The 15,468-nt window shown below is 42.7% G+C and overlaps 1 protein-coding gene across 1 annotated transcript; it reads left to right on the forward strand.

Annotated features, from left to right (window-relative positions):
* Positions 1 to 1,576: 1,576 nt before the first annotated feature.
* On the forward strand, positions 1,577 to 5,759 carry LOC143925408 (uncharacterized). The gene is made up of 2 exons (XM_077449960.1): positions 1,577 to 1,598; positions 4,247 to 5,759. The coding sequence occupies exon 2, from the start codon at positions 4,257 to 4,259 to the stop codon at positions 5,274 to 5,276; it is 1,020 nt and encodes a 339-aa protein (XP_077306086.1). The 5' UTR covers positions 1,577 to 1,598; positions 4,247 to 4,256; the 3' UTR covers positions 5,277 to 5,759.
* The last annotated feature ends 9,709 nt before the right edge of the window (positions 5,760 to 15,468 follow it).

Here is a 15,468-nt window from a genome sequence, read left to right on the forward strand (position 1 = left end):
GAGCATGCGTGGCACTTGGTCCGATCAAAATTCCCTACACATGATCAGAGTATGTCCGATCGGACCAGTTGGTCGGGAAATATTTTCAACATGTTGGAAAATTGGGTCCGACGGAATCAGTCCGATGCATACCACACAGTTGGATTATCCGACAACACGGTCCGATAGGACACATTCCGACGGATTCTCCGACCGTGTGTACGGGGGCTTACTGTGTGTCTTTTGGTCTGTTTCAGGTTCAAATTAAGCCAAAAATTCAGGCTGAAATCGGACCTGAAACTGTGAATGAAGAGGCACCGGACTCCTGTGCTGAGCTACTGCTTGTTCTAGTGTGATCCCAGCCTAAAGAGCGGTCTGAATGCAAATCACTCCTTAGAGACCAAAGTAAAAAGCAAGAGCTAATGAGCGCTTAGAGCAGGTTACATATTTAGAGTGCACATGGGTACATTAATTATGTTATTGCAAAATGTGTAAAGAATTACTAAAGGCAAACTTATTTTTTTTGGATAGTATGAAGAGGGATTGGAACATCTGTCAGATTTTTATTGCTTTCTGAATGAGGAAACACTCGCTTTATTTGACATGTTTACCGTTATCACCAAAAATGAAAAATCACTACTTTGAAGTGTCCCCAAAAGAGATATAGCTCACTAATGTGGCTCAGATGGCAAAAAAAAAAAAAGACTGATGGGTTTTTTAACCTTCCTTAAAGCTGGCCAATCATTATTCAATTCTCTTGTATACCAATGGACTCTGTTATGATCAGTGAGAGATCGATCTGTTGATCCCCGCTGAGCAGGCAGATGACAGGTCTGTCTCCATTCACTGTGCAGAGAAAGACCTGTCAGAGCCCCGCTCTCCTCAATAGGGAGATCAGTTGAAAACAGAACAGCCTGTCCATTTTTCATCCTATCTTCCAGGCGGATGGAAGATAGGGTCACCATCCATCTGGATGGAAGATGGGGTCACCATCCATCTGGATGGAAGATAGGGTCACCATCCATCTGGATTTCACAGACAGGAACGGATATTGGCGGATGTCAGCGGACATGTCACCGCTAACATGCACCACCCCATAGAGGTGCATGGAGCATCCAATCAGGTCCACCTAAAAGGCAGACCTGATCAGAGCTCCTGCGTGAAAGGGGCCTTAGATTTACCAAAACCATATAATATGAAGTCAGACCTAAACACTTTCAATGTGTATGCAATCAGGCAGGCTCTTGCACTACATAGTCGAAGGTAAATCTAAAGGAAATTGAATAAGAAAATTGTATAATGTATGGTCAGCCTCCCTCCTTCCAAAAATTTAAAAAAATATTTTAGTTGTACTTTGGCTGCCCAGGATTCCAGGGGTTGGAAACACACAAAATAAAATCTCACATATACTTTGCTAAATAAGAAGCAGTGCGAATTGCAAATGTGTGGCTAATTTTCTTAACAAAATTCCCCCTGAGATTGTATCAGGTGATTATAATGAAGGTGAACCCAGCCAATCAGAGATCAGTGTGTTGGGTGATCTACATATATAAGAAGGAGCTCAGATTGTTGGGCTCACATGTACTGAGCACCACGGATCTTTTTCAGCTCTGTGCATTGTAAGTATATGGAATTGGCCTTTTCTAGTGTAATGTCGTTTACTGAAGAATGTAAACTGTAGGTGTTGGGTATGAATGATTTATTTTATATGGATGTGCACCCTTGTATAGTAGGGGTTGGGACATATTTTTATTTTCTCCTCTATCTTGTCGTCCAACTTTTCAAGTGTGTCCTGGCTTCTGTCTGACTCCTTCCAGAATCCTCAAGGTCACACGTGGAGATGGGGAACTGCCATTACTGTATTGTTGTAGGTAACTAGTGGTGTCTGAAACTATATTACTTTCCAGAGCTCTTGGGACATCCTAACCTGCACATTGCTACTTTCACTAGGATGTCCATTCTTGGGCCCACCCTTCACTGACCACACATGGCTATGATTGACTTGAGGCCACCCAGCATACAGTATTGATGGGGCACATATTGTGGTAGGCTAGGATGAGCCCAATGGAGAGTTGGGAGTAGGGTTGCCCCCCTTTTGTTCAAGCCAAACCCGAACACTTTAGTGGCACAGGGCAAATTATTATTATTATTATGCCGTAGTATACAGTATAGAACTATAAAAGACCGGGGACACCTGGAACAGTGGGTGTGGCCAAACTGCTCTTGCTGACATCACCCCCCCCCCCCCCCCCCCCCAGGACAGGGACCTGCAGCTCCCAGATGGGAACAAAGTTTTGTGTAACTATCTCAGTTACTTGGGGAGCCACAGCCCAGTCTGAATAATGTGTCCAGGTCTCAGACAGACACCGGACACATGATTCAAAATCCAGACTGTCCGGGTGATTCCTGGACAGGTGGCAAGCCTAGTTGGGAGACCAAAGCATTGCTACATTCCCCCCACCTAATGCCAATAACCTGTAGCACCCAATCAGCATGTACTGGTCCTGGCTTGAGCAAAATGACTCCTGAGTACATAATTAAGCAAGAACAAAGGACACCTACCCTGGGTAAAGTGTAGGCTGTCAGTGCTGAGTTTCTCCTAATACCGCTGACTGAGAACAGCCTGCAGATCAGGAAAGTCAATAAGTCAGATCTTCTGATTTGTATACTTGTTCTAGATGAGGCCCTCAGAGTACAGAAGGGATTTAATCAGTATGACAGCCAAGCAACATGCATTTTGAGAGGTCAGTTATGGTGAGATTTTGACCCTCTTAGTGTGTGTGTGTGTGTGTGTGTCTTAATGTATTCCTAAACCCAGGACCCGGCATTCACTATATCTGATCTCCCACAGTACATGGAAATGCAATTCTTTAGTAAATCTAAATGGCTAAATACCTTTTCTCATTAACAGTGTATGTATATAGCAGACTTGTGACTTTTACTGTGTTCCTGAGAATGATCCCTAGTTTAAAATGCTTCTAAAATCCTACAATCTATTACAGTAGTGTATGTGTTTCTGTAATACATTATTGTAACATACAACTCAACCTTTTGAGATGGAAATGAGGGACATCTATCTGCAAACCTATGCAGGCATAGGCCACACCCCCTTAAAGGAGAATTGTAGAAAGAAAACACGATTGGTTAAACCCACAAGTGCTTTTTACCACTACTATTCCTTTATATTGGCTTTTGTAATTTTACAAATGCAGCAATTTATAAAATGGATGAAAGGTTTAGCACTGCAAAACACTTTTTGAAAGATTAAAAAGTGCATTTTATATACAACTATATAGATCACACCAAAATGAGGGACTTTGCTCCAAATCAGAGAGTCCCTCAAAATCATGGCCAGGTGGGAGCTATGCTGTAATAGAGTATATTATAGGATTTTACAAGCATTTTAACTCGGTTCCCACTGGGAATTCCTGACAGGGAGGGAGAGGGGGACAGAAGATGGAATATTGCATGGTAAGACCTACCCCAAAAATAAGCCCTACTGTCTTATTTTCAAAATTAATAAAAAAAAAAAAAAAAAACTGTCTTATTTTTGGGGAAACAAGGTATCAGTATTTTTCATTCTCCTGTGACTGTTCTGGGGCTGCCGTACCCCTAACCCCCTCCCCCCAGCTCTGTACTATCAGACTGGGTGCTGCTTAAGAAGGGAGGATAAGAGAAGACGGCATCAAAATGACTTTATTTTTACAGTTGTGGGTTTGATAAACTTTTTAAAGGGTACAAATTTATTAAACACACCTGTACCTGCCCATACTGCATGTTCCATAAATGCACAAACTGGGTTGAACATTCCTTTCATGGAATGTAAATGAGGATGTACTGGAAAAGATCACTACAGATCTGGGGGGGAAAAAATATGGACTCTCCTGAAGACCATACTATAACCAGAAAATGTGGGGGGCAGGTGGAGTTCAGGTTGGCATTACCTTCCCCCTCTTACTACTCAGTAGCTGACACTTTAGTACTACAAATGAAGAGTTGGTGCTGGAAGATTTCTGCTGCCCAGTGCTGTGATAGCTATATGTTCCTTGTTCAGACCTATGTAATGGGTAATATACTTACTCATGGCAGCAGCCTAACATACTGTAATGGCCTGGGGTGGGGGGGGGAGGGGGGGCTTATGCTTTCCCTTTTTCCTCAGCCCCCCCTTTAACTAGAATGTTTTCTTGTACTGCATCTGTAAAATCTAAAATGGCTTAACTGGTTAATGGGTGCATATCTTAATTGTATTTGTTTCTCTTCCTTTCAGCATCTCAGCTATGATTGTCCCAAAGAGCAAAAGCAAAGCAGATTTTTGTGGCGTGGACCAGTATTACTATATTGTCAGGCCAGACCTTAATTGTTACATGAGATCATCAAACTTTAATCGTGGAGAAGGGCTGGATGTCTTCAGCTTGCACCCATCCTGCAGGAATGGAGATCATTATGTGGCCTATGAGGATGACCACTTCTACATTATCAAGTCAGACCACTACCGTCGAGTTACAAACATGAACACAGATGACAGTGCCGTTGTTTATTCCCTACACCCTAACTGTCAAGGGGGCAGTCATTATTGTTCGGCTTTTGGATACTTCTATATCATTTTTCAGGACCGAGGGGTCTATCGCCGAACAAGGAACATGAACAAATATGAAGCAGGTGAAGAATTCACGCTACACCCGGAATGCAGAAATGGCCTTTATTATTTTGGTGTGAGAAATTACTACTATTTTGTGAATCCTGAGGACCAATGGGGAGGGATTAAGTACACAAGATGTACCAACTTCAACAAAAACGAGGGTGTTGATACCTACTCATTCCATCCCAGCATCTACAGCTTTCTGCCTGGAGGCCTGGCTATTGCCAAGGGCCCATCCTATGGTGAGTGGGTGTGCATCAAGACCATTGACAATGACTCCCAGACCCCCCTTCAATGGAAGAATCAGGTTTCCAAGAAGGTTGGATATGAAAAGGAGAAGGTATCCAGTATGGAGCACAACTGGAAAGTAACAGCAACTGTCTCGGCCGAGACAGGAGGATTGGGTGCTTTGATCACTAAGGCCCAGTTTTCCCTTAGCACTGAATACGGCGGCTCTAGTACAAACACAGAGAAAGAGAATTGGAATGAGGTCACTGAAGTTGCGGAGACAATGACACTCACTGTGGAGCCAAAACAAAAAGTCTACATCTTTGTCTACCAGATGGGATTGGGAAAAGAGCCTGTGCTACATTGCCGTGACATGAGAATTCTTGACAAGCCTTCTCCACCTACTGATAACCCCCTTCCACATGCATGAAATTTAGTTCAGGTTTAGATTTCCAAAGTTGATGTGTCTTCAGTCACTCCTATTAGCAGTGGACCTATACTAGTTCTCATACTGGACAATGTAAGGCTTTCACAGGAGAGATTTTGGGCGGATTGTAATTCCTTCCCGTGGTCAATGCTCTGCTGCCATACCATTGATAATCCTGTAGGGCTGTAGAACATTCCTGTTTTCACTTTGTGCCCACCTGGGCAAGTGATGTGGCTCCCCCCCCCCCCTTCTCCCTCTGTGGGAAGACGGGATGGGAAATGTCCTAGTACCAGGATATCAGGGGTGGCAAGTGCAATCTACTTCAGAGTACTTTCTGTGACATCCAGTTACATTTGCCCTTTATGACTGATGCCAAGGTTCACTTCAAAGGACAACTTTAAAATTGTAAACCTTGGCAGGCTGAGAAAGTGGTGACCATTGCATTTGGACCATAATTCTGTTTAATAAATATGCTTTGAAATTGCATTTCCTGTGTCCTGCCTAATTTTAAAACGTAAGAACTCCCCAAAACACAGCTGCATTTTTAAACTACAACATTTAATGGTGTAACTTTTTTTTTTTTTTTTGCAGTTTTTGCAAAATCTCTCCCTACCACACAAGTGTTTGTCGTCTGTACCCTGGTTCAGCAAGATCTGTTAGCGGTCAGAATATATTTCCTATGTGCGGTTTGCTTCATAGGAATTTCTGATAATTCAGAAGCATCCAAAATACAAATTTTGTTGCTGAATTTCAGATCCAAATTCTATTACAATGGAAACGTGACTGGTGTTCTGTTGACCAATCAGATTTTCTGCTGCTGAGTGAAGGTTGGGGTGTGAATTTTAATGGGAGTGGGAGATTCTGAATGTTCGTTTAATATTCTGTTACAATGAAATTAAAAACCCAGGGATGGTGGGAGTCCCTCATGAATTAACTACCATTATTGAGAGGGGGTTTATTTTTTATTTTTTTCTTAAATCTTCCTAACCAAAGTTTCTAATTTGTTATGAAAAGTTAACAAATTTTGTATTTTTGTACGAATCCAAATAGAATTTTTAGACACAGAACGGCTAATACGAAATGTAATGAAACTAATTTGACGGCGCACATGTCTAGAAAAATTTCTGTAAATTTTTAATTTGTTCCTAACTAAGGTTAGCCTTTGTTCGCGCCCCCCACAAATTTTGTGCCTGTTTAAAACTGGTGAGGGCAATTTTAGCAGAGAAAGCAAATGGCTCCCTAATGAGGTAGGCTACACAAATAGTATTGTGATCTGACAAAGGGCATTATTTACTAAAGGCAAAACCACTTTGCACTGCAAGTGCACTTGGAAGTGCAGTCGCTTTAGATTCGAGGGGGACATGAAAGGATGATAAAAAAAAGCATTTTAGCTCACAGATTGTATCATAAAATCAGCAGAGCTTCCCCTCATTTCAGACTTGCAGCAACTGCACATGCAGTGCAAAGTGGATTTACCCTTAGTAAATAGCCCCCATAGTTGCATAGTAGGTGAGGTTGAAAAGATTCAAGTCCAACCTGTATGATATGTCAGTATTGCCTTGAATGGCCACAACATACAGGGATATAAAAGTGCTCATCTAAATTTTATTTAAACTACTGATGATCCCCACTGAGACCACCGCTTGTGGAAGGGAATTCCACATCCTTGCCGCGCTTACAGTAAAGAACCCTCTATGTAGTTTAACCTCATGCTGCTGCAGTTGTACTGCAGCAACATGGCTCGGCTGTGCAAATCGCCATCATGTTATGTCGGTAACATAGGTGGCCAAAGGAGCTTGCCCACAGAGCTGATGCAGTTGTGATCACCACTGGGCTTCCACAATTGCTTAGGGGCACACAGAACTGGAATGTGAAACAGGTTTCTGGTTCTCTGAGGGGAGAACAGACAGATTGTCTAATCATACATACAGAGTATTAATGGTGGTCTTATCTTTATTTATGTATTTTTCTTCTAAACCTTGTTAGCAGCAGCTTGGTATTGCATGCCGTTGCTGAGTCATATTGTCTACTAAGACCCCCCCAGCTCCTTTTCCATCCTAGGTTCCCCCCCCCCCCCCTCCCCCTGTGTATAAGTCCCTTCCGATTTTTTTTTTTTTTTTTTTTTTTTCCACCCAAATGCGTTTATAGTACATTTTTTCTACACTGAACCTCTTGCCATGTAGTCGCCCACCCCATTAATTTGGCTCTTTTTTGCAAGGTTTCCACATCCTGCAGAGCCCTGCTTAGCTTGGTATTGAACCGTTTACGACATCCTCCAGGTAGTTTATGAACAAATTAAACAGGATTGGTCCCAGCACAGAACCCTGGGGGACCCCACTACCCACCCCCTGACCATTCTGAGTACTCCCCATTTATCACCCTTGAAGCCAGTTTCAATCCATGTAATCACCCTATGGTCCATGCCAACAGATCTTTTGTACAGATGTAACGTGCAGTTTACTGCATAGGTAGCCATTTCTGTCAGCTGGCAACTAATCTTGCAATACTTCAACTATGAGCAACTGATCAGTTCAAGATACCATTTAAGTAGCTAACTCCATGTGTTTAGTAGCTCAGTTGTGCTTCCCATTATCACTAGAAGTAACTGATCACTAATCTCCTGGTCTTGCTAAATGGTGTTACTGCTAAAACATTGTTTAAAGCTTGTTAACAATGGTTTAAAGTGGAATTAAATTCTGCCAAGTAAGATATGTCCAATCCTTTCCCTGGTTGTTGGTTTTTAACCACCTCAATACTGGGTACAGTCTTCTAAGGAGGGCAGGCTGGCTTCAGGAGGAGCTGCTGCTGCCACCAGAATATTGTCGAAGCACTGCCCCTTGCAAAAAAGCCTGGCTTTTGTATTTAAGGCTTGGTTCACACTCGATATACACTCCCAACTTCGGAAGCACGTGATGTGTACAAACCAGTGGTTCGATCTGAGAGCCATCTTAGCTGGTCTGACACAAGCAGGGGCGGACTGACAACTCATGGGGCCCCCGGGCAGTAGGAGATTATGGGGCCCCCAGGCAATCAGAGATTGAGGCCACACAGGTTACACATACATGTACACAGATATATTTCTATTGGCTGAGAAGGTACTGGAGAGGTGGGGCAGCTATAATCTCAGGATTTTTACATACTGTCCCTGGTTTTATTGAGGCTGGCAACCCTTATGGGGCCCCCTAGTGCCCCGGGGCCCTCAGGCAGTGGCTGAATGGTCACTGGACACAAGTCACTACTTTGGTCTGTTTTCAGCCCATTCAATATCCTTGAAACTGGATCCTTGTCCTAACCACCTGACTTGTGACAGCCGACCTGGGGATTACTGCAGCAAGAGAAGGAATTTGTCACAGTGGGATTGGTCAAAGGACAAGTTCTCAGTCATAACGAAATCGTATCCTGTGCATTCAAGTTGGATGGAAGTAGACATGTGCAAAAGGAAAAAAGTTTTTAATTCGTTAATTTTCGTTTAGTTATATTCGTTAAATTTGTTTTCGTTTTCTACTGAATTGGAAAAATCGGTCACATTCGAAAATATTTTGCGACCCGAATTTAGGGCCATGTATCTTGGGGTCACTTGGTGACATTATAGTGCTAATTCTATTGTGTTTGCATACCAAATTTGGTGTTTCTAGCTATAAGTGACCCCGAGATATGTGGCCCCAAAGTCGGGTCGCAAAATGTAATGATCTGCTGTAGAAGTGCTTGACATTTTGTGACACGAATTTGGGGCCACGTATCTCGGGGTCACTTAATGCTAGAAACCCCAAATTTGGAAATGTTCTAGTGCTAGGTCTACTGTGTTTGCATACTTAATTTGGGGTTTCTAGCTATACGTGGCCCCAAAATCGGGTCGCAAAATATTCTCTGCTGCAGAAAAATACTTGGCATATTGCCCATATCTGGGGTCACTTGGTGGCAGGTGACGTAGCAAGTGGACAATCCACAACTTGGTCACGTGGCACTCATGGCAGGTGTCGTGGCAAGTGGACAATACACAACTTGTGGCAAGTGGACTAATACACAACTACACAAATACACAACAGAAGTAATTGCAATTAGTGGAACAGATACCATCATTCAAATAACACGGTGCCCATACAATTGCAATAGAACAGATGTTAATGGTACAATGTTGCAGTAAGGCACAGTATTGCAGCAGCAGATTACTTCTCAATGGCACAGTTTAGCAGTGGAATTTTGCTCAGTAGTGGCAGAGCCGATCTTAGGGGCACCGACGTCTGGGTGCAGAAATATTTCTGGCGCCCCCACATGGACGTGGTCATCTTAATAACTCCTCCCCCGTTACAAATGTTTCTATGGCAAAGACTCAAACACAGATGCTCCCCTAAGGAGTCTTTGTTACCCTGGGATCCTCCTATGATCTCTTAACAATAAACAAATTACAGGAAGAGAGTACACTAATGGGACCTAGAGGGGGGGGGTCTCTCTAATGGACACGGAGAGGGCTTCTGTTAGAGAGTATGGCAGAAAGAGCTCTCAGAAATACAACAGATGACTGTCAGAGACTGCAGACATGATGATACATGAGATGGAGACTGTAGAAATGATATCAAATGCAGCCTACCAGTTCCCACAAAACACAGCGCATCAGTGGCCACCAATTGTAGCCTGTCAGTGCCCACTAATTGCAGCCTACCAATGCCTCTGGATCACACAGAGCGGCAATGATCTGTCACGAAGCTTGGATTTGAATCGCCCAGGCGGCCACTGTAACAAAGACCCGCCTCCTAGACCAGCTTGCGGCTTCTATGATGCAGTCACACTGATTCAATTTCACTGCATTGGATCAGTGTTCTGTCTACCTCACAGGAGGCGGGACTTTGTTACAGCGCCGCCGGCCATTTCGGACCAAAGCTCATGCAGTGTGTGGGACACACACAAGCAGTGGCATCACTAGGGTTGGTGTCACCTGGTGCGATAAAACATGGTGTCACCCCCCCTCCTGTTTTTGGGCCAGCAGCCCAGCATTGGAGCTCGTTGGTGCATGTTGCGGCATTCATTAAGGCCTACAGCAGTGGTTGCTAACTCCGGTCCTCTGTACCCACTAACAGGCCAGAATTTAACCACTTCAATACCGGGCTATAGTCATATAACATCTGCAGATGGGATCTCCCATCCTAGATGGGAATTAAATTGTCTCTTTACCACGTGACTGGCTGTGTCCAATCACAGCTGGTCACAGAATGTAAACAAACCGCAGTAACGAGATGTTACCGGGTTCTCCTCCTCACACACCAATCGTGTGTGAGAAGGGGATTGTGGTAACATATCATTACCGCTTACAGTACACACCAACCACATTGATTGGCCCCCCACTAAAGAGTACCTGTCACTACCCATCAAAGTACCTATCACCACCCATCTGAGTACCGGTCACAGCCCATCTGAGTACCAGTCACAGCCCATCTGAGTACCCGGGTACTTGTCACAGTCCATCTGAGTACCCAAGAACCTGTCACAGTCCATCTGAGTACCCAAGTACCCGTCACAGTTCATCTGAGTACCCAAGTACCTGTCACAGTTCATCTGAGTACACGAGTACCTGTCATTACCCATCTAAGTACCTGTCAGCACCCGAGTACCAGTCACAGCCCATCAGAGTACCCGAGTATCTATTTGTAGCCCATCAGATTACTTGAGTACCTGCCAGCAGGCCATCAGAGTAACCGAGTATCTTGTCACCAGGCCATCAGAATACCCGAGTATCTATCTCCAACCGATCAGAGTACCCAAGTACCTGTCACCAGCCTATTAGAGTACCCAAGTACTTGTCTCCAGTCCAACAGAGTACCGGAGTACCTATCTGCAGCCCATGCCTCATAGAATGTACGTTGGGGTATTTGCTTTCCAAAATGGGGTCAATTTGTGGGTAATTCCACTGTCCTCGTGCACCAGGACCTTCAAAAATGTGATAGGTAGGAATAAAATGAGATGTGTAATTTATGCTCCTAGAATGCCTGAAGGTACTACTTCAATGTTGGGCCTCTCTATGTGGACAGGCTGTGTAAAAGTCTCACACATGTGGTATCGCCATACTCAGGACGAGTAGCAGAATGTGTTTTTGGGTGTAATTTATGCTATATACATGCTATGTGTTAGAAATATCTTAGAAATTTACAACTTTGTGTAAAAAAAAGATTTCCATTTACTTTCCACATTTTCTAAAGACTTGTGTAAAAAATGAACCGTTCAAAAGACTCATTATGCCTCATAGAATAGACGTTGGGGTGTTTTCTTTCCAAAATGGGGGGAATTTTGTGGGTAATTCCATTGCCCTGGTGCTCCAGGGCCTTCAAAAGTGTAATAGGTTGTTAGGAAATTAGAGGTGTAATTTATGCTCCTAGTACACCTGATGGTGCTCCCTGCATGTTGGGCCTCTATATGTGGCCAGGCTGTGTAAAAGTCTCACACATGTGGTATCGCCATACTCGGGAGGAGTAGCAAAATGTATTTTGGGGTGTAATTGGAAGAATGCATATGCTGTGTGTGAGAAATAACTTGTTATTATGACAATTTTGTGAAAAAATTTTTTTAGAAATATCCACTGACCACTTTGTGTAAAAAAAAAAAAAAAAATGTTTTAATTTTCTTTCCATGTGTTTTCCGAAGACTTGTGGAAAAGAATGAACCATTCAAAAGACTCATTATGCCTCATAGAATAGACATTGGGGAGTCTGCTTTCCAAAATGGGGTCATTTTGTGGGTAATTCCACTGTCCTGGGGCTCCAGGGTCTTCACAAATGTAATATGTGGTTAGGAAATTAGAGGTGTAATTTTATGCTCCTAGAACCCCTGATGGCGCTCCCTGCATGTTGGACCTCTCTGTGTGGCCAGGCTGTGTAAAAGTCACACACATGTGGTATCGCCATACTCGGGAGGAGTAGCAAAATGTATTTTGGGGTGTAATTGGAAGAATGCATATGTTGTGTGTGAGAAATAACTTGTTATTATGACAATTTTGTGCAAAAATTTTTTAAAAATCTTAATTTTCCCAGGAATTTGGGGAAAAAAAATTACAACTTCAAAAAACTCACCATGCCTCTTGCTAAACACCTTTGACTGTCTACTTTTCAAAAAGGGTTCAATTGCAGGGTATTTGTACTTTCCTGACATTTCAGGGCCTCAAGAAATGAGATAGGCCGTCAGCGCATCAAGTGTGATCAATTTTCAATGATTTGCACCATAGCTTGTAGACTCTATAACTTTCACAGAGACTAATGCTGGCCATACATTATACAATTTTCTTCTATAGATTTCCTTTAGATTTACCAAAACCATATAATATGAGGCCAAATCTAAACACTTTCAGTTTGTGTGCAATCAGACAGGCACTTGTACCACACAGTTGAAGGTAAATCTAAAGGAAATGTAATAAGAAAATTGTATGGTGTATGGCCAGCTTAAATAATATCCACTAATTTGGGTTATTTTTACCAAAGAGATGTAGCCGTATAACTTTTGGCCCAAATTTATGAACAAAAATTACTTATTTGCAAAATGTTATCATAGAAACTAAAAAAAAGTGTTTTCTTTTTCAAAATTTTCACTCTTTTTTTCACTTATGTTGCAAAAAATAAAAAACCCAGTTGTGATTAACCACTTCAGCCCGGACCAATTTTCAGCCTAAGGACCAGAGGTATTTTTACAATTTCGCACTGCACCGCTTTAACTGGTAATTGCGCAGTCATGCAATGTTGTACCCAAACGAAATTTGCGTCCTTTTCTTCCCACAAATAGAGCTTTCTTTTGATGGTATTTGATTGCCTCTGCGATTTTTATTTTTTGCGATATAAATGGAAAAAGATCAAAAATTTTGAGAAAAAAATATATTTTCTAGTTTTTGTTATAAGAAAAATCGAATAAACTCAATTTTAGTCATACATTTAGGGCAAAATTTATTCAGCCACATGTCTTTAGTAAAAAAAATGTCAATAAGCGTATATTTATTAGACATGTGCATTCGTTTTCGTCCGAATGCATTTTCGTCCGAATTTCAGCTATTTTCGTTTTCGTTTTGACAAACGATAACGAAAGCACAAAATCCGAAAAACGAAAGATCCGACATAAATAAATGCTTTATTTTCGTTTTCATTGTTACAACAGTTGGATATAGAATAGGAGATTCGACATGACTCTGACAATAACAATCTGTCTATAGAACCTGTGGTCGAATGTGCCTAACCTTACCTCTATTAGTCCAAGATTATATAGAGAAAATATTCGACAGAGAAAAAAGATTTGACAGAGAGAAAAGATTCTGCAAGTTACTGTCCTAAAAGGTGTTTGGGGACCCGGGTCCTGCCCCAGGGGACATGTATCAATGCAAAAAAAAGTTTTAAAAACTGCCGTTTTTTCGGGAGCAGTGATTTTAATAATGATTAAAGTGAAACAATAAAAGTGTAATATTCCTTTAAATTTCGTAGGGGGGGGGGGTTGTCTATAGTGTGCCTGTGAAGGGGCTCATGTTTCTGGTGCTTAGAACTGTCCCTGCAGAAAGTGTCATTTATGCAGGAAAAAAAGTCCTTTAAAATCACTCGCAGCTATTATGAATTGTCGGCTCCGTAATACAGAGAACACTCCTTGAAAGTCATTGATAAATAAATAAATAAATAAATTTAAAAAAAAGCGTGGGGGTCCCCCAAATTCAATTACCAGGCCCTTCAGGTCTGGTATGGATATTAAGGGGAACCCTGCCTCAAATTTAAGAAAAAATTTGACGTGGGGTTCCCCCTAAATATCCATAACCAGACCCTTCAGGTCTGGTATGGATATTAAGGGGAACCCCGCGTCAAATTTAAAAAAAAATTGACGTGGGGTTCCCCCTAAAAATCCATACCAGACCCTTTATCCGAGCACGCAACCTGGCAGGCCGCAGGAAAAGAGGGGGGACGAGAGAGCGGCCCCCCCTCCCTCCTGAACCGTACCAGGCCACATGCCCTCAACATTGGGAGGATGCTTTGGGGGTCTGTGACCCCTCAAAGCACCTTGTCCCCATGTTGATGAGGACAAGGGCCGGTGGTTATCAGAATCTGGAAGCCCCCTTTAACAAGGGGACCCCCAGATCCCGGCCCCCCTCGTTTGAAATGGTAAGGGGGTACAAAAGTACCCCTACCATTTCACAAAGAAAGTGTAAAAAATGGTTAAATAAAACAAACACACTTTTGAAAAATTCCTTTATTAAAAATAAAAAAAAGATTCCAGCGGCGGTAATCCACTCTTGCTATCCAGCGACGGACGGTCATCTCTCCAGCGATGGCTCATCTCATCCAGCGCAGCGAATACATCCTTCTTCTGTCTCCGTGGAGGAGACACTGCAGGCATTCCGGCGGCCTGACGTTTCTTATATATGGAGGGCGGGGCCACCCGTCACCTGACCCCGCCCCCCTCTGACGCAAGGGGAAACCCGGGGTTCCCTGTGACGTATGGGTGACCCCGCACCCCTCTCGTCCCCCCCTCTTTTCCTGCGGCCTGCCAGGTTGCGTGCTCGGATAAAGGGTCTGGTATGGATTTTTAGGGGGAACCCCACGTCAATTTTTTTTTAATTTGACGCGGGGTTCCCCTTAATGTCCATACCAGACCTGAAGGGTCTGGTTATGGATATTTAGGGGGAACCCCACGTCAAATTTTTTCTTAAATTTGAGGCAGGGTTCCCCTTAATATCCATACCAGACCTGAAGGGCCTGGTAATTGAATTTGGGGGACCTCCACGCTTTTTTTTAAATTTATTTTTTTATTTTTTTATCAATAACTTTCAATGAGTGTTCTCTGTATTACGGGAGCCGACAATTCATAATAGCTGCGAGTGATTTTAAAGGACTTTTTTTCCTGCATAAATGACACTTTGTGCAGGGACAGTTCTAAGCACCAGAAACATGAGCCCCTTCACAGGCATACTATAGACAACCCCCCCCCCCCTACGAAATTTAAAGGAATATTACACTTTTATTGTTTCACTTTAATCATTATTAAAATCACTGCTCCCGAAAAAACGGTCGTTTTTAAAACTTTTTTTTGCATTGATACATGTCCCCTGGGGCAGGACCCGGGTCCCCAAACACTTTTTAGGACAGTAACTTGCAAATTAGCCTTTAAAATTAGCACTTTAGATTTTGAATGTTGGAGTCCCATAGACTTTAATAGGGTTCTAAAGTATGCTATATACTAGCTCCGT

Source organism: Lithobates pipiens, unplaced genomic scaffold, assembly GCF_037356315.1.
Source record: "Lithobates pipiens isolate NorthernLeopardFrog02 unplaced genomic scaffold, aLitPip1_a1.2 Scaffold_22, whole genome shotgun sequence".
NCBI lineage: Eukaryota > Metazoa > Chordata > Amphibia > Anura > Ranidae > Lithobates > Lithobates pipiens.

Bases quoted from the DNA above. Each gene is read 5' to 3' on its own strand.
- LOC143925408 (XM_077449960.1), top strand. From the start codon at position 4,257: ATGATTGTCCCAAAGAGCAAAAGCAAAGCAGATTTTTGTGGCGTGGAC.